At 38.5% G+C, this 27,263-nt stretch overlaps 1 protein-coding gene and 1 pseudogene across 4 annotated transcripts in view; one reads left to right on the plus strand and one right to left on the minus strand.

The window, feature by feature from the left end:
- KCNK2 (potassium two pore domain channel subfamily K member 2) overlaps nt 1-27,263 on the plus strand; it is a 220,112-nt gene that overhangs the window by 130,895 nt on the left and 61,954 nt on the right. For all 4 annotated transcript variants that reach the window (XM_032318920.1, XM_032318922.1, XM_032318921.1 and 1 more), the window contains exons 4-5: nt 15,644-15,804; nt 17,897-18,083. In XM_032318920.1, the coding sequence (XP_032174811.1) occupies nt 15,644-15,804; nt 17,897-18,083 (348 nt within the window). The remainder of the gene's footprint in view (nt 1-15,643; nt 15,805-17,896; nt 18,084-27,263) is intronic.
- Nucleotides 8,542-8,858, minus strand: LOC116576558 (annotated as a pseudogene).

Genomic DNA, 27,263 nt, shown 5'->3' on the forward strand with positions numbered 1-27,263 from the left:
TCTTGGAATTGTGCGGATGAGACAGTGGCAAGACAAAGTGAGCTGCTACTGGAGTCATCTGCTGGTCATCACTAAGACAAAACTCTGAGCTACTGTTGGGAGGGAGATGACGCTTGCCAGTCTGATTATCTTGAAAGGAAAAGTACTATTCAGAAGTCAAAGCAATAAATAAAACCCATGAAGACACACTGTGTGCAGAAGAGATTTTAAGGGCTAAAGAGAAAAGAGGGATGGCTTCATGCTGCTTCTTTTCATAACGCCACCATTTTGGTGAGATCCACAAGCAAACAGCTGTTTGAGAACATTCTAGATGCAAGCTCTGAAACTTCTTCAGGTTCTCTTGAAAACCTCAGCCCTTTTAGAATGAGGAGCTGCCAGAAGAGAATGCAGAGAGCTGCCAGGAATGGGAGACAGTAGGAAGGGAACTTTTGGCAATTTGTTTAGACCTTGAGTGGAAATGCACCGGGGCAGTAGTGATGACTAAGACATGGTGCCTAACCTTACAGAACTTCTGATTACAGAACTGAGGATTACAATCTGATGAGAGAAGTCTTAGGATAGGCACATGTGTACGCAGGAGGGAGGTCAAAGCAGTCTTGGTGATGTGTAGCCAGGGCTCCAGGGAGGCTTCCTGGAGAAATTAATAGCTTACCTAAATAATGAGGGATTCTTAGGGGTGAGCCAGGTGAAGAGTGGGTGGGGTAGGGTGTGCGTTTGAGGCAGAGGAAGAAACATAGCAGGGCCCAGTAAGGAAGTAGTTAAGTTTGGTGAACTTATTTGTATCTTTCATCTGCGTGGTACTTGCTTTTCACACAGGGTGAAATATTTGTCCCTCCAGAAGAGTAATCTGTTTGCTCAGCACTCCAGTTGAGTAATCATTCCATTTCCAACCTACTCGTGATATTTAAAAAAAACAACAACAACAAAAACAAAAACAGTATGTGCTATCCCTGCCCTTATTCTATTTTTTTTCTGTTATTCCATCCCATTCTACAGTAGCTCAAGCTATTCTCTAAAGTTCTTGTGTATGTCTTGATCAGAGAACTTACAGGTATCTCGTATTTCCCTTAATACTATAAATAAGTCATATTCCATCCCATTTAGTACTTTGAAAGTAGTGCTCAAATATTATAATGCCATTGGTTTTTGCATATTTATCATGCCTTCAGCTATTTTGCTGAGCTTTTCTCTATACAATATTCAGTATTCTCTTGTATTTACTAGATATTTAATTCCACCCATAACTAATAGACTTATCTTTCTTTTTATAATAATTATTCCTTTTCTATGTTTACTGCTATTGCTCATGCTAGAACTTGAAGAATAATACTATTTAAGAGTTGTAAAATGGATATCTTTTCCCCTCTTTTTTTTTTTCTAATTTATTTGACAAAGAGAGAGAGAGAGAGAAGGAATACAGCGGAGGGAGTGGGAGAGGGAGAGGCAGGCTTCCTGCTGAGCGGAGAGCCAGCCCATTGCGAGGCTCGATCCCAGCACCGTGGGATCATGATCTGAGCCCAAGGCAGATGCTTAATGACTGAGGCACCCAGGCACTCCACCTCTCTGGATTTTTAGGAGGATTCCTCTTGTACTTTAATATTAAGTATGATATTGAGTGTTTTGAGATGGAATTCTGTGTCATGATAAGATAACTTTCTATTTCTAGCTCTCAGAGAACTATAAGAAATGGTGCAGAATATTGTCCAATGTCTTCTTGACCTACAAATGTATTTATAGCTATTCTGCTTTTACTATTGTGCAGTATTTCAAATAGTAGTAATGTCTACATGACCATCTATCCACCCACTTTCACCATATCTATCCATTGCTTCATGCTGTTTCTGGTGTTACTGGGGTTTTTTTTGTTTGTTTGTTTGTTTAATTTTATTTTTTCAGTGTGTTACTGTTTTTAAGTGAAACAATACAAGAAGTTGAAAACCCTTTATTGTCCTTTCCGGTCTCACCAGGAAGCCACCTCTGCACTCCCATTCATCAACATTCGTTGATGAGTTTATCTTCTCTCCCCCTTTGGCAGATACTCATGCTTCCAGATATGTTTGGGTCTGTTTCTGAGCTCTCTGTTCTGTTCTGATTGGTCTCCCTCTCCCTGTCCAGTAACCCAATGTCTTACTCATACTGTCTCTTAATAGCCATAGCAGGTTTCCATATCATATAGGACATACCTTCCCACCTCATTTTTCTCCCCAAGTATTTGAATATTTCTTAGCTATTGGTGGGCCTTTACTTTCTCACAGACTTTTATAAAAGTTCATAAAATCCCGCTGAAAATGCTTTCAAAATATCTATTGCAGTTGTATTTAGCGTACATTAAGCAAAAATAACACATATATCTTTGTATCTTCAGGTTTCTTTTTATGTCATTTATTTTGCAAATTTGGGGGTAATTGTATCCATAAGATACTCACATGTTATCTGTATTTATTCTTAGCTATCCTTATTGCTAATGTTGTTGAGATCCTTAGTTTTTTTTTTATTAATTTCATTTAGCATAACAGAATTCATTATTTATGCACCACACCCAGGGCTCCATAATACCCACCACCTGGCTCTTCCAACCTCCCACCCCCGCCCCTTCAGAACCCTCAGATTATTTTTCAGAGTCTATAGTCTCTCATGCTTCATTCCCCCTTCCAGTTTCCCTTAACTCCCTTCTCCTCTCCATCTCCATATGTCCTCCATGTTATTTGTTATGCTCCACAAATAAGTGAAACCATATGACTTGGCTCTCTCTGCCTTTACACTACATTGGCTGATTGGTTCTTTCCGGGAGTATAGGAGTGTTGTGGCATGTGTGATTAGAGCCCAGACACCAGATCTAAGATACCTGGGTTTGAATCCCAGCTCCCCCACTTCACTAGCTCTGTATCCTTGGGAAAATGATCTAACCTTTCCATGCTTCAGTTTCCTCATTCACAAAATGAGGATATTGAAACCTACCCCCTCAGTGATTATTGTGAGGATTAACTAAATCAATATTTAATTGCTTTTAAGAGTGTATAGCACATAATAAGCACATATAAATATATTATATTATTGTTGTCTTTCTTGACTTTGAATTTAGAAAACTTCTTGGCTTTATTTTTTTTCATGGTTTTATTATATATACAAGTATATTGTCTAAAAAACAGTTTTAGCTTCAGGTTTTGTTTTCTCATTTTTTTTTTTTTAAAAGAAGCCTATAGCATTGACTTACAATAGAACATAATAGAAAAGTCATGAGGATGATGTATTTGTCATGATCCTTATCTTGAAGTCAATGCTTTCAAGCTTCATCTTAAGAATAAGTCAGCTATTGGTTTTTTTAATTTAAAACCATGTTAATAAAACTCCATTTCTATTCAATTTTGTCAAATGCTTTCTCTGCATCCTTATATCTATAAGGCTTTCCAGGTTATACTCAGGCCTCCTCAGTCCTATAATTTTTTAATCTCATTATGCTTAAGAGTACGTTTCGACTCAAATTCTGTTTGATTGGTATTAACATTGTTACATTGACTTTCTTTCGATCAGGATTTGCTGACAAGTCCTTTTTCATCCCTTTATTTTCATCTGATCTGTGATATTTTTAGAAATGCTAATAATCCCTGTGTTTAATCTATTTACATAATCTGTGATTATTTATGTATTTGGACCTTTTTCTTGTTGATGTCATACTCTTTCTTTGTTCCTTTTCCCACTATTTTTCTACTCTTTTGTTGGAATGATTGTGGTTACCATCATTCTCAAACACATTTTTTTGGCTATTGCTTTATATTTCTAAGCATTTTAGCCAAATTGCTTACTTTTGAACCTCTCCATTCTGCCATCCATCTTGTTACTGTTGTCCGTTGTGTTTGTGCGTATGTTCATTATGTGCACATATTTTGCAGTTACTAGTTGACCATATTTTCTGACATTTTTTCCACTTCCATGCCCACTTCCGTTTCTCTTATGCTGTTTTCCTTCTGGGTTCCTTTTCTTCTTTCTGGTGTACATAATTTCTCAAGCATACCTAGATAGTGATTTTAGTGAGGGTTTTCTTGGGGAGGTAAGGACTTTGCTGGGAAATGCTAAGATAGGGCCTTTCATTCTTCTTTGATAGTTTAGCTAAATATAAAATTTCAGGGTAATGATTATTAGCAATTTGAAGATATCAGGACTCCATTATTTTCCAATGACTGCTATTACTCATGTGTTGTTCCTTTGTAAATAATCTTTTCCCTGATAGCTTTTTAGATTTTATCTTTATTTGTATATTCTTTGTTTCTCTATGATGTGTCTAGGCATGGGTATATATTTAGTTATCATATTTAACACTAAGAGTGCACTTTTAATATGAGTCCACAGGTCTTCAATTCTTGAGTTCTCAGCTAACAATTTTTTTCTTTTTAATTATTTTTTATTTTTTTATAAACATATAATGTATTATTAGCCCCAGGGTACAGGTCTGTGAATCGCCAAATTTACACACTTCACAGCACTCAGCATAGCACATACCCTCCCCAATGTCCATAACCCCACTACCCTCTCCCTATCCCCTCCACCCTTCCCAGCATCCCTCAGTTTGTTTTATGAGATTAAGAGTCTCTTGTGATTTGTTTCCCTCCTGATCCCATCTTGTTTCATTTATTCTTTTCCTACCCCAAAAAGCCCCCATGTTGCATCTCCACTTCCTCATATCAGGGAGATCATATGATAGTTGTCTTTCTCCGATTTACTTATTTCGCTAAGCATAATATCCTCTAGTTCCATCCACGCTGTCTCAAATGGCAGGATTTCATTTCTTTTGATGGCTGCATAGTATTCCATTGTATATATATATACACACACCACATCTTCTTTATCCATTCATCTGTTGATGAACATGTAGGTTTTTTCCATAGTTTGGCTATTGTGAACATTGCTGCTATAAACACTCAGGTGCACATGCTCCTTGGGATCACTACGTTTGTATCTTTAGGGTAAATGCCCAGTAGTGCAATTTCTAGGTCATAGGGAAGCTCTATTTTCAACTTTTTGAGGAACCTCCATGCTGTTTTCCAGAGTGGCTGTACCAGCTTGCATTCCCACCAACAATGTAGGAGGTTCCCCTTTCTCCACATCCTCGCCAGCATCTGTCATTTCCTGACTTGTTAATTTTAGCCATTCTGACTGGTGTGAGGTGATATCTCATTGTGGTTTTGATTTGCATTTCCCTGATGGTGAGTGATGTTGAACACTTTTTCATGTGTCTGTTGGCCATCTGGATGTCTTCTTTGCAGAAATGTCTGTTCATGTCCTCTGCCCATTTTTTTTTTTTTCCCAGCATAACCGTATTTAAATATTGTGTCCTTGCTAGTCTTTCCATTTCCCCTCCTGGAACTCATATATGATTGCTAAGGTCTCTTAGTCCTCCCCATCTGTCTCTTAATACTTCTTTATGTTTTAATTTAATTTAATTTAATTTAATTTAATTTTAATATTATTTATTTTTTTGACAGAGAGAGACATAGCAAGAGAGGAAACAGAAGCAAGGGGGCGGTTAGGTGAGAAAGAAGCAGGCTTCCCACTGAGCGGGGACCCCGATGCAGGGTTCGATCCTGGGACACTGGGATCATGACCTGAGTTGAAGGAAGATGCTTAACAACTGAGCCACACAGGCGTCCCCTTGTTTTTGGTTTTGTTTGTTTGTTTTTAAAGATTTTATTTATTTGACAGAGAGGGAGTTATCAGAGAGGCAGGCAGAGTCAGGCAGCCTCCCTGCTGAGCAGAGAGCCCGGTGTAGGGCCGATCCCAGGACCCTGAGATCATGACCTGAGCTGAGCCACCCAGGTGCCCCCCACCGTGTTTTTGTTTTAAATCCCTTTTCCTTTCTGTGTCAAGTTACATATGCATTATTCAGTATCACAGTCCTTCCTTCACCTATATCAGTCCATTTCCTCTATTTTATTTCCCTAAAAAATAGCTAATATAATTCATTTCCAAGATTTCTTATTTATTCCTTTTCTTATCTACCTGTTTATATTTTGTACCTATTTATTGCATACTTTCAATAAAAACATTTTTTTTAAATCTCTGGATATTCTAATCGGCTTCTTTCAAAATTTAGTTCGGACTGTCCCCTAAAATTGTTTTCACTTAAGAGAAATTCCTGCCTGCAGGTGTTGATTGTGTTCAGATTTCTTGACACTTGATTTATTTATGGACTTATTATTTAGACACTCATGTTGAGTAGGATGGTTTCTTTTCCTTTCTCTTTTTCATTCTCTTTTTACTCCTCACTCTTCATTTGTCCTTGGGTCCTTGCTAAATTTCCTGATATAGCACATTAACATTTATTGCCACAGTAGGGAGTTACTCCAGGCTCTCCTTGGGTCTATTCTACTGTCTGTACTTAAATACCGTGTACTGAGAGCTTATGGCCTCTGCATAGATTCAACGTTTGAATAGACCTAACTCCCTTTCAGAGATCAAAGTCAACATGGAACCAAACTTCTGCTACACAGCTTTTTAAGTGCAGTGTCTTAACAAGGATTTTTCTCACATACATATTGCCATCCTTGTTTTCTGTGTAGCAAGTCTTTGTCCATTTTTGCACCTTTAAAGAAAGGTCGGTACGGGTGGCTGGCTGGCTCAGTGGATGGAGCGTGCAACTCTTGATCTCAGGGTTGTGAGTTCAAGCCCCATGTTGGGTGTAGAGATTCTTAAAAGTAAAATCTTATTTTTAAAAAACTTGGCAGGTGGCATATTTATTTGATTTTATTAACAATTTGGAATTTTTAAATCTAGTGTTTTCTTCATCTTTCTATCTTGAGGATCTAGCACAGTGAATGGCATGTAGTTATTATTGAATAATTTGTCACTGAACAGAATTAAATCATACTGATTGCTGTGATATTTGATTTATTCTTTTTTTGCATGCAACTTAGTGTTTTATGATATAGAATTGATCAGAGTAAAGTAATAGTATGCAGTATTTTTCTTACCTGAATTTTCTCTCCATGGGAGTGGAGTACTAGAGTTCCACCTCCTAAATTTTGGGTCAGAATTACTTAGATTTTTTTTATTGTGTTTACCTCTAGAAGGGTCCACATAAGTGCAATTTCAAATTATTGTTGCTTTTATCATTGCTGTTGTCAATAAACGTAATCATAAACTATAGTCTCCACATTGAATACTGGCTAAGAGAGCAAAGATTTTCACGAACTACTATTAGTTAAATAAAACTCTTAAATCTGGAATATATACACTGCAGCCAGTAAGTCCAAATAGTTTAACTCTGTTACTTACTACCTGTAAGTCTCACTCAGAGGGTAGAAAGACTACTATTATCCAAAGGTATTGCTTATTACATGTTTAGGCTGATTTTTTTTTTTACATTTTTTTAACATATAATGTATTATTAGCCCCAGGGGTATTTTGAAATCACCAGGTTTACACACTTCGCAGCACTCACCATAGCACATACCCTCCCCAATATCCACAACCACCTTCTCTCTATCCCCCTCCACCAGCAACCCTCAGTTTGTTTTGTGAGATTAAGAGTCACTTATGGTTTGTCTCCCTCCCAATCCCATCTTGTTTCATTTATTCCTTTCCTACCCCCGAAACCCCCCATGTTGCCTCTCAACTTCCTCATATCAGGGAGATCATATGATAATTGTCTTTCTCCGATTGATTTATTTCGCTAAGCATAATACCCTCTAGTTCCATACATGTCATTGCAAATGGCAAGATTTCATTTCTTTTGCTTAACCTGACATTTTTCAATGGAAGTGAACTTGTTTGTTAAAGTCAGCCAGTTGACAGGCTTTCAGTAAATCTCAGGTACACAAAGCCAATAATGCTCTTGGGGTTTATCAACTTATCATTATGAATATATGTATTTCCCCATAACAGATACATCTTTAATAATCCAAGTTTTATATGATCTTGGTAGAAGTCTGAATTAGAACGTCTCAAATCACAAGTGCAAACACTATAGATTCAATCCAACTTCAGGCCTGCAAATCAAGTGAAAGCTTGCCTCTTTGACCAAGGGGAACCCTAGGAAGACCCACAAGAAAGGCGTTTGGCTCTTTCTTCACTGCCCCTTGGAAAAGCATTTGGTCTTTGCATAGAGTTTATGCCCTTCCTCTGACGTACAGCATCATTATATTTTTTTTGGATAGCCATGTTTATCTTTAAATTCTTTATGATTCTGTCCTAGAAGTTGTGCTTAAAGAGTTATTCTCCTGCCCCTTTTTTGTAGTATTTTATGGTCATATTCTCTTTATAATTGATGATTTAATCCATTCAAAAAATATTAGTATATAAAGTGAGGCAAGGACACCATTTATTTCCAAGTGACTTAGTCTTTATCCCATCACTACTTACTAAATAATCTACTTCTATATTGATTTGAAATAAATTACCAAATTTTCATTTATATGCTGAGGTCTCTTTCTGTGCTTTCTGTTGTTTTCATTCATTACTTTGCCACATCCATTTTTTTGTTTGTTTGTTGGGGTTTTCTTTTTTCAAGTTCCAAAAAGGCTTTATTACATGGGGGGGTGTGGGGGTTCAGTCCTTCTTGTCTGTCACTTTCTTCATGGCGGTGAGGACATTACTCAGCTCCTCTCTCTTGCTCTTGGCATGGATGTGTGCCTCCACTCTTTTCTTGATGAACTTGAGGGCGTGCTTGTCCTTGGAGAACTTGAGCAGCTCCATGGCTCACCATTCACAGGGAGCGAAGCCTCCCACCTCTCAGATCATGTCCGCATGAACTTGGTGTGCTTGGTGAGGCACCCATGGCGATGGCAGTGCCCCAGCTTGCTCACCTTCTTAGTCACCTTGTGTCTCTTCTTGAGGCCCACGGCCATGAGGTAGTGCAGAGCCATGGCTGGTGCTCCGTAACAGCTCCCGCAGCAGAAGGTTGCCACATAGTTTTAATTCTTAAAATTATAGATAACATCTTTTTAGTTTGGAAGCAAACTTTGCCTCACATTAGTCTGCTTTTAAAATATTTATTGAGGGCACCTGGGTGGCTTAGTTAAGCAACTGCCTCTAGCTCAGGTCATGATCCGAGGGTCCTGGGATGGAGACCCACATAGGGCTCCCTGCTCAGTGGGAGGCCTGCTTCTCCCTGTCCCTCTGTCTGCTCCTCCCTCTGCATGGGTTCTCTCTGTCAAATAAATAAAATCTTTAAAAATAAATACTTTATTTTAAAAATAACAAATAAAATAAAATAGAATATTTATTGACTGCTATTAATTCTATTCCAGGTGAATTTAGAATCATCTCATTAAGTTGTAAAATTTTTAAAACTATGGAACTTTGATTGCAAATATAGAAAATTTATTAATTAGTGGAGGAGAAATTTGATTTTTTTTATAAATTCCCACACAGAGATATTCTACTTCCCTGTATTTTCTTTTCTTTTCCACTTTCTAAAGTATTGTGAGATTTTTAGATGTATGTGTCAGTCAGTCCATGAAGAAAACTTACTGATTACCAATTATGCACTAGTTAATAAGTCAGGAAGATTTTGGAATTATAGTTGTAAAAATATTTATAAAAATAATAAATCAACCTCTCCACTCATGGAACTCATAGTCAAGTGGGGAATATAGACATTAAATGAACTCTTACAGATAATTAAATAATTGCCAAGTATGCACAGTGCATGAAGAGGGGTATTATTTATTTGTAGTATTAATACATGATCCCAGAATAATGGCCTGTTCACTTGAGACTATTGAAATGAGAGTGGCATATTTGGGTCTCCTGCTAGATGGTACACTTACAATGGACTTATAGTGGCTTTCCAGGGAAGGCCCTTCCCTTAGAGCAAAGTGCAGCAACAGTGATAGGTGTTCTAATGGTGAACATAAATATAAATATCAAGGGTTGGCCCACAGGCGTGGACTTGGCTTCCCTCCAGATCTCTGGCAAAGACTACATACAGTCTTTTAAATTTTACTGTATTTTATTCTATAGCATATTGGTAAATATTAGGTGGGGGAGGCTAAATTGTATTGCTTGTCAATTTCTGTGGTATAAATATTCCTTCTATAGCTGATTCCAGGCTACCAATGTGAAGTCAACTGGCTTGTAAAAAATCCTGATGATTTAATAGTTGATCTGTCAGGTGAGCTCCAGTATACCATTGGAACCTGCCCCCCATCCCCCACCTCAAGGTCCTGTCCTTTGGTTTCTGCTTAACTGCACCTCCTCGAAAGTCATGCCCCAGCCCTGGTCAGTCTTGTCTATTCCCTCAAGCTTTTTGGAAGGCATACATTTTACCCTCTTATTTTGCACGTTATGCCATAACCTGACTTCTGCTCTCCTCAAAGGATACATTTTGTTGTGAACACCTTAATTTAGATGTTAAAAGAGAACAAAACTTAATACTATTTCTTTTCCCTTTTCTTCTTGCTGTAACAATCCATTTTGCCCTGAGGCAATGAAGGTGCTGCTAACTGACAAGGGAAAGAGTCGGGAAATTCCGACAATCACAATGATTAATATTTTAAAAGCTTAGCTTACTGCTTAGAATCAATGGATACCTTTCATAAATCCATTGATAGAATAAGTTATTTAACCAGTGCCCATTGATTGGTTAAAACATGTGGTAAATCTGTGGAGGGAAGTCTCCTCTTATTTTACTCAGGGGAGAGAGGTTCATAAGGGATCATCCTCTGATCAGCCATTTCATTCTCTCACCCAAGGAAATGTCTGGGGAGTTGTAGGCATTCCCTTTATGTCCGAAAACTGCCGAGTCACTGTGTGTGTCTGTCCTTGGGAAGTGGTCAGTCTGTGAAGGATGTCACTAGGAGGCACAGATTCATCATAAAGCTCAGTATAATGGTAATGAAAGACATATTTGGAAGGAACAACAGAAGACATCTCAGGAAACTTCATTCCTTCATTCCCCTTGGTCTCTCTTAGACTAATTTTGACTTGGAGGTAATAAAAATGAAGTACAGAGATGCTACAAAGCCCCTGTTTCCAATTTTTTGACCAATGAAAGTAGACTGGCTTTCCTTATATCTCAAATTTTCTTTGGATCTGGGTTCTTGCATTGGTGATGTAAACAGGCTTTCTGTCAGCTTTTCTGAAGATGTTCCAGTGGCCTGCAGGCTGATTCTGAGTCAATGATGGATGAAAACTTGGAGGCTTTGTTTCTTATGCCCATTTAGCTTTCAAGGAACAGATCAAATTGAGCTGTCGGACAGCTAGACTTTTATTTTTTGAACACTAGAGCCTGTTTATAGCAATGCTACAGTTAGAATTTTTAAAAAATTTTATTATTATCTATTAATCTATCACAGCTGCTAACTCAGGAAATGAATGGGTGAGCTCTGGTGTGCTGCCTTGGCCAACGGCTCTGTTCCAAGGAATCCCGAGGGGCCTAGACAAATCAGAAGCAAAGCTCCTCACTGGATTTGTCAACACCACTGCCCAACAAACTCAGATAAACTCATGATAAGAGAAGCCAATAATTCAAGAGACAGGGTTTGGGAAAGAGAAAGGCAGAAATTTATTTCGGATGCTGGCTGCTGGAGGAGGTGGCAGATTCAAGTCTTAACAAATGACCTCTGCACCAGTAAGATGGACACCTAGAGTTTTATAAAGAAAGATTAGGGGCAGGGGGTTACATGAAGAGAGCGGGTAGAGCATGCGATCATAGATGAGGGTCAGTAGGTCATGGTCAGGATCACGGGCAGGGAAGGGGACCTGTGAGGTGAAGTCTTCCAGACATTCCATTGCTATCAGTGCTTTGTGGTCTGGTGTCTGGAAAGTTTAAAACGTGGGGTAAGAAATAAGCATAGAGGATTTTAGTTGGAGCATGAGTTAAGCTGTCTTATCTATTTCTGGTTTTAACTGTTGGAGCCTACAGTTGAGCAAGAGGGTTCACTAACAGCATCCCTTATTTTTCATCTCCGGTCCTTCCTGAAGGCAGCTTACTTCTTATGGCTAGAACTCTGAAGACCTTTTCGCTCTTAATCAAAAAAGAGAAAATGGGCTGGAATAGGGTGACTCAGAATTCAGCCCTACCTCTAACCACACGTACTCATTCATCCGGAGAGAGGCAATAAAGAACATTGTTGGATCTTAGCAAGACTGTCTGGAATAATCAAAGAACCTGTGTCGAAGCAGCCCACCCTGCTGACTTAGCAGGGCCTTCTCGTTCTTGCTACTCTGCTGATTGATGTTGACTACAGGACGGAGTTGAGATTGTCGAGTTTTTTGTTTTTTGTTTTTTGTTTTTTTTTTTTTTTTTATTAAAGATTTTTTATTTATTTATTTGACAGAGAGAGATCACAAGTAGGCAGAGAGGCAGGCAGAAAGAGAGAGAGAGAGAGAGGGAAGCAGGCTCCCTGCTGAGCAGAGAGCCCGATATGGGACTTGATCACAGGACCCTGAGATCATGACCTGAGCCGAAGGCAGCGGGTTTCTTTCTTGGATAGCATTCAGTAATGGTGCACTGTCCCAAATAGCCCAGCCTAAAATTTTTCCATTAAAATTACCTTCATGCCAGATTTCCAGGCCCTTTTCCCACTTGCCCTGGTTGTATCCTTTGTACATATTGCTCTGGTGTTCAGCACTCCAAGACATTAGTAGATACGAACCAAAAAGAACAGATGGGAGACAAATGAGATAAATGTGTAGATGCCATATGTGAAAAGTTGCCTTCTTCTATGCATGCTGTTTTGCCAGTACTCCTAAATTATGGCGTCCTTGGTTTGATAGAACACAGTGAAGAACACTGTGTATTCATGACCCCAATACATTGATCTGCTCATCTTTACTTACTACCAACAGTATGATTAATAGTAATTATAATAATTATTGTTATACCAACTAAATATAAATATTATTATACCACCTAAATATTAATATACCACCTAAATATACCACCTAAATATATTATATCACCTAAATATATTATACCACCTAAATATACCACATACCATATGAAAAAATTTCCTGAGCCCCTTTCATGTGATACCTAACTCGATGAGGTAGATAATAATAGGAATATGCCTTTTACCAAATGAGGATATAATTTACAAAGGCCACATATCTCTTGAGTCAGGAATCCAGGAATGGCTGTAATATATTGCCAAACTCTTCCAGAGTATTTACCCTTATATTTATTTATTTATTTACTTACTTACTTATTTGAGAAAGAGCACAAGCAGGGGTAAGGAACAGAGGGAGAGGGAGAAGCAGACTCCCTGCTGAGCAGGAAGCCCAATGTGGGGCTCAATCCCGGGACCCTGAGATCTTGACCTGAGCTGAAGGCAGATGCTTAACCGACTGAGCCACCCAGGTACCCCTTTCCTCATATTTCTTTCAATCAGTTAATTTTAGACTTTAAAGTAGGTGCTTTTAAAAGCCATAATGTTTTCATACCTTACTATAAATCTGTGGACTTTTTATTGGATTTAACATGCTAAGATATTGGTAAATCCAAATATCTAATTCCCATCTGATACAAACATGAAATTACTTTACAAGCTGTTTGATATAATCATGCAGGTACCTCACCTCACCAAAAAGTTGCACTGAGATGGCAGAAAACATGAAAATGGGGAGGGGGGCAGTCCGTAGAGTGTTGAAGACAGGGAGGGCGTTGAGGAAACCACAACAGGAATGGATTTGAGGATGATACGAAGCATATGGATCCAGAAGACAATCAGTCTGAATTAAGGAGCCCACATCCCAGGTACAAGCAAAATATAAGATTCTAAAAAGAAAATTAGAAGCAGAAGTGAGCCCATGGGCTATAGCCTGCAAATTAATCAAAGTTCTATGGAACCACTGATCTTAACTTGCACAGTAGCTGTTTCCAGTCCGCCCCCAGAATAAAGCTGTGACCACAGCTTTTCAGTTCGGGAGGTTACTAGGGAAAGCACAGCAGAGAAAAGTAAAGTTGTTAGGCAGATCTCAGTTCATGCGTTCTCCACCGATAACATTTTCTACTGGTTTAGTCACCTCCCCGCTCCCTGGTACTGAGGGGGACACCCTTCCAAATGGAGACTTCGCATCTACCTGTACATGTCTCCTGCAAAAGTGTGACCTGTATTCGGTTTTCAGAGTCTCTCATGTGTCTATAGTTTCTTTAAAAAAAAATAAATAAATAACCACCTTAAAATAATCAGGATGCCAAAGAGACATATCTTGGGGTGGCAAAATTTGCTTCCCTACCCCTTTGAAATCCTCAGAACATACTGAGGCAGTATGCTCTTCTCAGTGAATGACAATGAGAGCCCTGCAGTTAACAGTATTATCAGTGTAGACAGAAGGGCATTTAATGAAAATATTGGTTTTATTGCATGTGTTACCCCCTTGGCTTTCATCATCTCTTTTAATTGGAACATTAGCTGTACTTTGTAGATTATTGAAATGTTTACTTATTGGAATATTGTATATTAAAATATATTTGGGGGTACCTGCATGGCTTGGTTAAGCCTCTGCCTTTGGCTCAGGTCATGATCCCAGGGTCCTGGGATTGAGCCCCGCATTGGGCTCTCTGCTCTGTGGCGAGCCTGCTTCCTCCTCTCTCTCTCTCTGCCTTCCTCTCTACTTACTTGTGATCTCTGACAAATAAATAAATAAATACATCTTTAAGAATATATATTTAAAAGGGATTCTTATCTAGTTAAAAATCTGTGATTAATATCTTTTAATATTGGGAGATTTATGAATTAGCCTTGAGGTTGCTGAAAAACAAAAGTTAACTGAGTAAATCTGAAAATCTAATTGGCTTTATTAAATGATTCATGAACCAGGCAGCATCCCGTCTAGCAAGCGGAGGGGAGCTCAGAGGAATTGCATAACGTTTTTATAGAATAAGGGTGGGGGCAAGAAAGTTACTACAGAAGAAAAGGTTTTTCCAGACAAGGTAACTTTCCCTGAGAGGGAAGAATAGGGGGTCTTATCAGGCAGATCACTTCATCTTCCTTTCGGGGAGGGGGTGATAGACAGGGGGCCATGCGGCAGACCTTTGCCTCTGATGGGAAAATTCCTGACTGGTTCAGGTTGAGACTAAGACTATTATTTCTGGGTGAAGTTGAAAATGCAGTAAGATTAGCTACTAATCACCAGTTTGGGAATTCATCCTAAGTGGCACCATTTTGGGCCTGTGGTTTTGTAACTGGGGCATAGGGGAGTGAGAGCCCCTGGGTGCAGGGTCCCAAACAGACCGTGTTCGGAACTCACTGCTGATAAAATCCGAAGGCAGAGAAATGAGTGGTGGTGAAACCAGAAAGGAATTGACTTCAGTGAGGCCAACACCGGGAAGACAGTAGACTAACATCTCAAAGACTGTCTCCAAAAAGTCAGTAATACTTCCAGGTTTACACAAGAAAATATGGGGCAAATGTGGATGGGCATGTGTAGGTTAAACCCATCATTGTCTTGGAGTCAGTTACGGGCAGGGTCTTGCTGGCTCTGGGCAGACACTATGGCTTGACACGGTAGCGTCTGTCTCCTCCTGCTCCAAGCCCCAAGCTGGAAAGAAGAACCCAAGCAGAAAAGTTTGAGGTCAAACAGAGACAGCCCAAGTCCTCTTTCAGTTTTCTTTTTAACAACATCATATGTTTTAAACTATTACTCGTTTATAAACAACTGAAAACAATTTATTTTTTTTATTCTTTTTTTTTTTTGTATTTAGGATTTGGAAATATCTCACCACGCACAGAAGGGGGAAAAATATTCTGTATCATCTATGCCTTACTGGGAATTCCCCTTTTTGGTTTTTTGTTGGCTGGAGTTGGTGATCAACTAGGGACCATATTTGGAAAAGGAATTGCAAAAGTGGAAGATACATTTATTGTAAGTATAATAGCCTTTTAACTACGTATGTTGTTTAAATTTTTTTAAATTTTTCTAACACCTCAGGTATGGGTAGACAATCAAGTTATTGGGTTTTCCATAACCTTTTCTATGTACCTCTATTAGCATGTAACTCACTTCGTATTTTTGTAATTAATTTGAATGAGTAAATTAGTGCCTGGGAAAAAAACAAAAATACGCAGAAATAAAGTAGAAATCTGACAATCCTAGCTTCCAATGCCAGATGTCTTGACTGCTGTATTCTCTTAAGCTAGTTATTTTACCCTGAAATCTCCATTTTGTCGTTTATACAATATGAATAATGGTACTGGCAATGCAGAGGCACTTTGAGAGTTAGAGATAATAAATAAAAGCTTGGGGCACCTGGGTGGCTCGGTCAGTTAAGTGTCTGACTCTTGGTTGGCTCAGGTCACGATCTCAGGGTAGTGAGATGGAGCTTCTAGTCGGGTGCCTCACTCAGGACAGAATCTGCTAAAGATTCTCTCCCTCGTGTGCCTGGGTGGCTCAGTGGGTTAAAGCCTCTGCTTTCCGCTCAGGTCACGATCCCAGGGTCCTGGGATTGAGCGCCGCATCGGGCTCTCTGCTCAGCAGGGACCCTGCTTCCCCTTCTCTCTCTGCCTGCCTCTCTGCCTACTTGTGATCTCTGTCAAATAAATAAATCTTAAAAAAAAAAAAAAAAAGATTCTCTCCTTCCCATTCTACCTCCCCACCTCCCCCTCCACCCCACCCCACTGCTGCTTATTTGCATGCATTCTTTCTTTCTGTCTCTCAAATAAGTAAAAATTTAAATTAAATAACTACATACATACATACATACTTAACATAGCTAGTAAATAACTGACAGTGTTTTCTAATTTAAAATTTGCTTTGGTACCTTTGTTTATTGCTGGTGGTGTTCTAAATTTATATAGCCCTTTTGTGAAGGACATTTTATTTAGCCAACATGATAAAAGTGATCATATACTTCAATTCAGTGATGTCACTGATAGAAACTTTTCCAAGGGATGTAATTTAGTAGAACCCAAAGTAATATACATGTCTTAAGATGTTCATGGCTGTATTATACTCAACAGAAAAGGATAAGTAAAATGAAAATGCTTTTATTAGAATGGTAAATGAAAAATAGTAATAATACCACAATGATTACACGTTTTTATTCCTGAAGAAAATGACCAAGAAAATAGTTGCATGAGAGGAGGGGTTGTAAAGAGGTGTTACTACCATCACCTCTATTACAAATACATTTTATTTACTCTTCAAAAATATCTTCATCTCTTCACAGACATTTCAACAAAGTATTTTACATGTAGTTCTCCTGATAAAATAAGACTACTGAGTATTGGTTTTTCAATTTATAGTTACAGTTTTTAGCATTAGTTATGTTTCCAGTTCCAAATTCACTCTTAGATATTTCTATAGTTGAAGAAGGTTGAAAAGACAGCTGTGGTGGAAAGGTGTTTAAGATTCAGCCTTGCCTATCTGTCGTTTGATTTATTTAGTTGTATAGTTTAAGGCCATAGAACAGAAAGACAATTCATCTGGTTCACAGAGGAATTAACTATGGACTTTAGGTCCGTTAGTATTTCAGTGTAATCGGTAGAACAATGATAGGAAAACACAGGAGTGAGGAGGAAATTTTTCATAAAATTAATCATTTTTTTCAATTACCAATACAAACTATTTTGTCCATGGGTCAGTTTTGTCTATTTTCATATATTCCTAGAATCTGTTTGGCCCGCAGTCAGTAGTATGCCTACAGAATAGAAATATTTCCAAAGTAAACCAGGTAAGCAAAGAATGATGTACAACTGAAACTGTATTCTCAGAGCAAATGTCATTTATTTCAAAAGCATTTTGCCTGTTGTAAAGCTATGTGCACCGTCATTGTATTGATTGTTTTGAGTTCTTCATGTTATGCCCAATTTTTATAAGACAACTGAACATTCATTATAAGAGGGAAAAAAATAACAACCTCACTTGCGAATTTGCTGAGAACAGGGTCTTAGGTACGCCCATGATCAATACATCTCAATCAGTGTCTCTCTCTTGCTCTCTCTGCTCTCATCCTTAGAAGTGGAATGTTAGTCAGACCAAGATTCGCATCATCTCAACGATCATCTTTATACTGTTCGGCTGCGTACTCTTTGTTGCCCTGCCCGCGATCATATTCAAGCACATAGAAGGCTGGAGTGCCCTGGATGCCATTTATTTTGTGGTCATCACTCTAACCACCATTGGATTTGGTGACTACGTGGCAGGTAAGTGTTTTTCCTGGCAACGACCCTGCTCTCCTAACCCATGTCCTTTAGTTAGATCTTTCACTCAGGTTTGCAACACAGCCCAGTGTCTGTCTTAGTTTCCCAAGCCTGCTGTCATGAGACAAGTGCCCCAAAACTGGGGGGCTTTAAACAAAAGAAATTCATGGCCTCACCGAATTTCAAAATCAAGAGGACTACTGAAACACGGTCCCTCTGAGACTCTAAGTGGAACCCCACCTGGCCTCTTCCAGCTTGTGGAGGAGGCCATCCGTCCTTGCCTGTCCTGCCCCATTACTCCCATCTCTGCTTACGACATCACGCGACATTCCTTCTCTCTGTGTCTCTGTCACTGTGTCCAGATTTCCCTTTTCTTACACAGACACCAGTCATACTGGACAAAAATTCCCCACTGTACTCCAGTATGAGTTCAGATGAACTAATTACATCTTTAGATGTTCCGAGGTACTGGGGATTAGGATTTGAGCATACCATTTTGGAAGACCATTTCATCTATAACAGGGACAGAGAGATGAAAGAAAAGTCATTCTGGGACACTGGAGGTAGGCAGAAGGGTGCAGTTGGAACATTTATTTTCATTCTAGAAAAGAAATTTGAGTTGCTGTTGTTCAGAATCTTATATTTGCACCCTAATTTCAGAAACCAGACAATCTGCCTCTAATTTTTGTTTTTTATGCATTTATTTTTCTTTTACTGTTAGACAAATTCGAGTTTATCTTTGCTCTTTTTACTTAAGCCTTTTCATGTCTCAGTTTTACACCTGCAAACTTCAGAAGATGTTCCAAGCTACTTAAACCCTTCTTTTCTCTAAGATATTTATCTCATTTAATTTTCAGTTCTCAGGACAGTATTTTTTACATTTACCAGTATCCACACTTTTTATTCATGTTTTTTGGTATTTCCTTTTCTACATGTTATTACAATTGCAGTTTGCTCTATTGTTGTATCTCTTGGGTCTTAACTTCTATGACTTTAACTCCCTCTTTACCATTTATATTATCCAATTATCATATTGTTCTAATTCCAATTTTAAATAAATTATAATAACAGTGGTAAAAGTAAGCACAATGCCATTCTATCTTGGATCATTTGACCAGCTCTTGAAAATCTAAACCATTCTTTTTTAGAAAATCCAATTTCCAGTATTAGAAAACTTGCTAACCATATAGTAGGAATGTGCCCTTAAACTTCGTAGGATAAACTCACCAGCCTAATTTAGTTTTACGAAGTTTTATACTTTCTGGCTGTTCACTCTTCTTTCTTGCTTAAGAACTTTCCCAAAGTTCTTAAATGTTTTCAGAGAAAAAATATTTTGCACAGTTCTATAAAATCTCAGAGAAGGCTGATAGTTCATCTGTTTCTACTGATCTGTTAATTATGGTTTAATCTGGCAAAGCCTAGACTGCCCTTGAGGATGCACATGCTTTCATGAAGGAAGCGAATTTGTAGTTCCTTACAGGAAGACAAATTTCTGCCCTAAAACACCCATTTTTCTATCTCTGAGGGTGTATGGTTGGCTTAAGTCGAAGTGGAAAAATGCATTCATGGAGGAGAAAGTAAGACACAGTGAGATGATAACAAGAGTCAGACTTGTGATATGCTAACCTTGGCCTCTTGCACTACTTTATAAATATCATTAACAAGGTCTGGAATATATAGGCATTTGGTGAGAAGTGTAAGGCCAACAGCCTTACACTACCTGTGTTATTTTAATTTTTAATAGTAATGCAACATTTTATTTATTTTTCAGCTTTGTTGAGATATAATTGAAAATAAAATTTAAGGTGGCTCAGTGGGTTAAAGCCTCTGCCTTTGGCTCAGTTCAGGACCCTGGGATCGAGTCCCACACAGGAATCTCTGCTCAGCAGGGAGCCTGCTTCCCCCTTTATTTCTCTGCCTGCCTCTCTGATTACTTGTGATCTCTGTCTGCCAAATAAATAGATAAAATCTTAAAAAAAAAAAGAAAATTTAAAATACTGAAAGTGTACACATGGTGATTTGATATAAGTATACATTAAGAAAGGATTCCCTCTGTCTATTAATTAACACATTAATATATCCATCCTTTCATGTAGCTCTCTTTTGAGGGAGTGGGGAGGGGTAAGAACGTTTAAGTTCTACTCCTAACAGATTTCAGTAATATAGTACAGTGCACGTGTATTTGAAGAAATTGACAGACTCCATCAGATTAGTATGTGTCCTGGTCTGGTAAAAACAAAAACAAAGAAACCCTCAAAGATTATAAAAAAAGAAAAAAAGTGGGTGGAATCCTAAAATAATGTTGTATTTGTGACCCCATTATAGAGTGGCTTAGAAAAAAGGAACAAATATTTTTACCTTATGGTTTTATAGAAGATTGAAAAATAATACCTTTTTTAAAAAAAGATTTTTTTTATTTATTTAGAGAAAGAGGGAGAGAGTGATGCACGTACAAACTGGGGGGAGGGGCAGAGAGAGACACCCCGCTGAGCAGGGAGCTCCGGGAGGGGCTTGGTCTCACAACCCCTCATGACCCTCTCAGATCATGAGCTGAGCCAAAATCAAGGGCTGGAGGCTGAACCCACTGAGCCACCCAGGCGCCCCACCTATTCTTTTTTTAAACTTGACCTCAAGAGATCAGCACTTTGAAACTAGCTAGATCATATGGGTCTCTTCATAGCCACTCGAATAGAAGAGCAGTTCACTAAGAACGTCTTGTGTGTATGAGTGGAGACCCCAAATCCAGAGTCCTGACAGAGCACTATAGGGGAACATGGTTGCAAAATGATACTTGTGACATTGTCATCTAATAAACATCTTGATTATTACTAAGATTTTATTCTGTCACGCCCTTGCTAAGCCCATTACTGGGATTTTATTTTTATTTTGCAGAGGAAGCAATAGAAAGCATTAGAAAAATGCTTTGCTAAAAATTAGCAAAGGAAGGATTAAAGTGGCAAATGCTGAGAAAGATAATGTAGAGCAGAGTCCTTACCTACCAAGCAGGTCCCTGTGCCCAGGGAGCAGTTTTGGAAGGAGATGTGGCAAAGGCTGGTAGGAAATGTGTTCTCTTAGCAAGATTCTTTGGAAAAAACAAAAACCTTGAGTTCTTTTTTTAAGGAGCTGGGAAAAGAATTGACTTGCTTAATTCAATAGAGTACACGCAGTGTTTCCTTCTGGGTAGCTTGTGGCTAAGCAGCAAAAGTCAGCTACTGAGCAAAAGGCAAGCATCCCATCTGGGAAACTGCATTTGTTTCCTTCGTAGAACCTTCCCCTTTGAGATTCCACATCACTACAGATAGTACTGTCACTTAACCTTGGTATCTTCACCAAGGAAAAGCAGGAGGCAGTGCTCTAACTTGAATCTTCTCGCCTTTCTATTGGGCTGTGAATACCACAAGAACAGAGATACGCACCCAGCCATGCACCCTCACCGTCCCATGCCCTTCTCACACCTGCCAGCCCTGCTCTGAATGCAGTGAAGGTTCAGTCACATTGGTATATGGAACTCCTTGGAAGATCAATTAAAGAACATACTCTTCAGACTGATGTTATTAAAGGAGGATAAGTACATCTTGGAAAATGATGTATGAATGTTTAGGATACACATTGTCATCTTGGTGTGATTATTACAAGCATCTTGAGAGCAATGAGTAAAGACACGTGGTGTTTTAGACCACAGCTCTGAAACAGAGAGCCCATCTCTAGGGTATAAGCAAGAAAGTCCATGCCAGGTATATTTTCTCTCATGGGAGGCAAACAGGACAACTCCTGCTTCTGTGTATTTTTAAACCTCATTCCTTACTTTTTCTTCTTTCTATGTCGTAGTGTTCATGATGTAATATATAAGAGCATCATAGGTTTTTTGTTTGTTTGTTTGTTTTGTTTTTTTGAGAGAGAGAGAGAGCAGGAGCAGGGAGAGAGGGCAGAGGGAGAAGGAGAGAGAGAATCTTAAGTAGGCTCCACACTCTGCAAAGTGCCTAATGTGGGGCTCGATCTCACGACCCTGAGATCATGACCTAAGTTGCAACCAAGAGTCACTTAAGCGTCTGAGCCACCCATGCACCCCAAGCATAACAGACTTCTAATTTATAAACAAACACACATTAAAATGTGTGTGTGCAAAACCTTTTCACTATTGGTAATATCGAAACAAAAGCATTTACAGACCACTAGTAAAGACAGGATAGACAGGGCTCAAGTTTCATTGTATATGTGACTGAAAACAGGAACTCCGCATTTAGTAGTTTTTCTGCAGCAAAAGACCTGGAAAATTTAATTCTATATTCATATTTATGCAAGGAAGGTGTTTTAGTGGCTGGTTGATTACCTTAGTGGTTGGTGTGTGCTCCTTCCAAATGGGTTTTTTTGTTCGTTCACTAGCTCTCCATGTTCTAGAACTAAAAGAACCCAGGAGGCCACAGGCAACTCCCACGCTTACTTTACACATGAATAAATAGATCCCTATTACTAAGAATACTGCTTGCACATAGTAACCCATCCTAAAAGGCGAAGAGAGGCAAACTCAATTATTTAGCCAAAAGTGTCATTTACTTGATTTTAGCAGCACCTGTAATTTATAGTCAGATTACACAGGGAAGTTAAAGTAACTTTAACGACAAAAATTATGTTTGAGAATTAACTGTTAATTTCCTATGGTCTGTTTCTTAACTTTTGCCATATCATTTTTCATGTAATGAAAGGTCTGGTGATAAATTGTTAAATCATGCTTACCTTGTAGACTGAGAGCTAAATCAGTTTTTCATTAAAACCTAAGCAGTAATATTAATTATGTGGAAATGTGTGACAGATTGAATTCTATTTATACAGGCTTGCCTCTATGACTAGTCTTCCAGGTCCACGGTTTTTGTTTTGTTTTGTTTTTTTAAATGGTGATTCTTCAAATTTGGAGAGAAGTCAATTAATTACCAAATATAATGCAATTTAAAATTCTTTTCCAAAGCCAGTATCTCTTTATATATGCTCTTGGGATAAAAGTGGGCCAGGCAAGCTGAGAGAAAACATGGCTACATCTTGTTTAGAGGCTGCCTAAAGAAGGCCTCAAAAAACACCCCTTTTCATAAACCAGGTTTGTTCATAAGACATAATTTGAATGAGTGAAAGCCAGATGAAAATTTATATTTCAAAAAGAAGTGTCCTCATATTACCTATTCTTCTAATAAAAAACAAAAATTTTAGCCAAAAATTTAGATGTTCTGAGAAATCCTCATGGTTAATCTTATGAAAACACATTTTCCATCACAGCATAAATTTAATTAGCCATCCAAATATATCTTCTTGGAATTTGGATTAGTGAAATTTAGTATTTTTCATTGAATAATGAAATTTTCCATATCTCACAGGTAGTTATTGAAGGTGTAGGGGCCAAGGGCACGCTGCCCCCAAGATGGGCCACTTTGGAACAAAGATTGTTTCGCATTAAAAGTAATCAAAATGCAATTGAAGCAGGAAAAGCTCTCTGCCTCCCCCTCAGTTGCCTGAATACATTTCTCTGGAAATGACAGTCTATACCAGGAAAAGAGCTTAACAGAGACTCCCGTTTACCTAAGAAATTTTCCTGCAGAATAGGGCAACCTCTATTTTTTCAAGTATCTCCTCTCACCCTCCCGGTAATGGCCTTCTTCCGCTTTGTGTCCTCATACCCCTACCCGTCTCCTTGTTCATAAAAGCTTCATTGTCTTTGGAATTTCCTATCTCTATGGATTCCCTGCCCGTATACCTATTCAATCTGATTTTCCCCCTGTTGAATCTGTCTCATGTCAATTTGGTTCTAAGTCTAGCTAGAAGGACCATAGGGCAGGGGAAGGTCTTCCTCCCTGACCAAAGCTTACTGAGTTAATAGGCTTTAGGCTTAGTATCTTATGCTCCTCTATACAGAAAATACAATTTAGGATTTTCCAAGGTAAAATTTTTCTGGCACTTTTTTACTTTTACTAAATTTTCAAATTTTCACAGTTGTATAATCACTTGTCCTCACATTCTTCTTTTTAACTTGGGAAGAATATATCTATCTATCTCATATTAAGAATGAAGTTTTCTTGGAATTATGTTTTCAAAGTCATTATCGGAAAGGGAGATTTTAGTAAGCAGACTATTGCTTTTCCCTACAACTGAAAACATGACTCATTCGGTAGAGTGCTCAGAGCTTGCTTAATGGAGGGGAATTTTATCATGAAACCATATAAATTTCTGTTGGAAAATCATGGCAGGTGTTTTGGTTCAAACCAGTTCTAGCAGAGACCCTCTAGAAAACAGTTGCTGGTGTTGCCTGAAGGTTTTGCAACTGTGTCAGTGGCCAGTTCTTAAACTTGCTATTATTGAGCTGATCAGTAACAGTAAAAATTTGCCAGAAATTCAACAGATAAGAAGGAAAGTAGCTGATGAAGAGTGAGGTCTATGGGGGACCAGTCACCCCACCACCCAATGTCTCAGAAAAATCACTTTTATCAGAAAGGGAGGGTTTATGTGACTCCCAGGGAGATGTATTATATTCATCATTCTCCTGTTTATTCAGATATTTAGCGAGCATATATTGCTTATTAGATACTGTGCTTAGCACTTAGTGATAATGATTGCTCTAGTTCCTTTTCCTTTGGGACAGAATGTTTCAAATCTGGGAGCAAAAAATCAAATTCAATAGGGAATTTTTCTTCTCTTCCTGGTAGTCATTCTATTTTGTAATACAGGAAACTACTGCAGAGAGCCTGGCAGCCCCCTGATCGAGTCAGGGACTCTCAGAGAACTCACAACAGAATGGAGAGTGTCTGCATGATTAATTAAATGGGATTTGATCCAAATGGTCCAGAAGTCCTAGGACCTGGGGACAAACCAAGAAGTTATTTAACTTTTCAGATTCAGAATGAATTTATAGAAGCATTGTGGAAACATGTAGAAAAAAAAATAAGAAGGAAAACATTCAATGATTGATAGTTATGGCTTAGTGAGACAGGCAGTAAATTGTACTAAGTATAATGAGAAAGGCTCCAAATTTCTCTATATCGAGACTTTAGACGGTAGTTTCTAGGTATAACAATTATGCACATCTTAAATACTAGAGGTTTCCATCCTTATGAAGGATGAGTGAGTGAGAATATTTTGATTTTTCTTTGTGATCATGAAACCCCAGCTCTTCTAATGGCTGTTTTTCTTAATTTAGACAAGTACCTAGCAGGAAATGGACAACATGATGAATGCTGAAATTAAAAATCCAAAAAATATAGGTTCAAATACTAGAAAAGTTTAGTTACCATTTTTTTGCCTTTTGTTTTTCTGACAATATCATATGAGAAGTTTGGTTTAGTAGGTGAGCTACAGTTTAATACTGAATCCATACCTTCCATTTGTTAGAAAGAAAGCAGAATTTACATTATTGAAAGAGCCTCTTGGGTCTTGAAGCCCTGAAAAAAAACTCTTCATTTGGTTAAATTGCTTTGCTATAAAAAAGATAAGCATGCTAAAGCAGAAAATAAGCCCCCCTTTATATAAATGCAAAATAGTTTTATTTAATAAAAGTAAAGATAAAAAAATTAAAATCAATATTTGATATCTAAACTAAAATACTTAAAGAGCAGTATAAAGAAATGATGCCCATTTTCTTTAGAACAAAGTTCTATGTCTGTATCTATATTCTATAATACAAATATCATTTTAAACCAGAGGATGATGGGGACATGGCATTGATGATTTTAGTTCAGAACAGCCAGATGATTCTTTAAAGCTAGAATGTATCTTCTTCTTTTTTTTTTTTTCTTTATAAATATTCTGTGGTTCAGAAGCATCTCAAGGAAAGAAAATTAAAAGTCAGAGAGGGCATTGCATACTCAAGTTTTTCGGTGCAGAATAGGGCCAACCTATTGCAATGAGGACAGAAGCAAGGTAAGAAGGCTCCTGATAAAACAGTGATGCAGGAGAGCAAGGGTCTTCTCTCAAGAACCATTCTTCTTGTCGAAGAAGGAATCTCACAGACAATGGAGCATGAGTAAAGTGATAGAAGTTTATTAAGGATACAGGAAAAGACTCTTAGGAGTCAGAGGGGTTATAGGAACTCTGACACCTGGCGCAGAATGGTCTGATTGGTTTTCTATCTCTGGCTTCTTTTCATCTCCAACATTTTGAATTTTGTGAGCCTGATTCTATTGGCCCCTATTTATCTCCCTACCTAGCCCCGCTGTCCCTTACTTATTCCTCCCCCTGGAACAGTAACCCTAGGGATGGCATGATGACCTCTCTGGCTGCTTTGTGCTGAAATGGGGCGGCAGCCTGTGTGGCAGTTAGAATATATCCAGGGGTCGGTCTAGGGGCCCATGCTATGGCTCCAGTGGGTCATGATGGACAGCAAAGGGGACATGCATCAGCCCATGCAAAACAATAAGCATAAAACAAGTTATTATGCCCCTAATTATGAATACATCCCTTACTAACTTTGTCAAAAAGATCAGTGGATATTTTGGTCTTATTTAATTGATCACAAATATCCCCTATTAATTGGGACACCTTGTGGGAGTTATCTGTAATGTGAAAACAACATGTGAGGAAATTCCTCACACCCCAAATGGTGTAGCAATAGTAGACAGTAGTGGCACAGTCTCAGGAAGCCCCTCTCCGACTTCACCTAAGTTTTGGCTGAGTTCGTCTAGTGCCTGGAAAGTATTATTTAGAGTCTGGCCAAGCAAGCATACTGTGTTGCTTATTTTATGTTGTAGTCCTATCCCATAGCGAGCTTCGAGGCTCTTTTTACCAGGAGGACTCTTCAGTGCTTGGCTAAAGTCTTTGTTTGTAATTGTACCTCATCAGAGGTGGCTTCCAGGATAACCATGACTAAGGAATAAAACTGTCAAGAAATTCTCTTTGAGGTCTAGCCTGAGCAGTCTTCTACTTACAAGGAATCACTGGCAAGTGGAAGAAAACTTGTCTCGGGAGATAAGGGCATCCCCAAGTGCATTATCCAGTCAAATCATAAAGAAAGTGGGGTCGTCATTTCTATAAGTCCATAATTAACGCCATGCAGTGGGGCACCTTCTTATTTTAAAGGAGCAACTTCATTATTCCAGCCACACAGAACTGGTCAAAGGGCCAGCTGAGTTACATAAATGCTGGGGAATAATTACATTTTTTTTTTTTTAGTTCCAATAGTCATATGCCTCTGGGGTCCTGTTGTTATCC

This window comes from Mustela erminea, chromosome 17 (genome assembly GCF_009829155.1).
Source record: "Mustela erminea isolate mMusErm1 chromosome 17, mMusErm1.Pri, whole genome shotgun sequence".
Classification (NCBI taxonomy): Eukaryota; Metazoa; Chordata; class Mammalia; order Carnivora; family Mustelidae; genus Mustela; species Mustela erminea.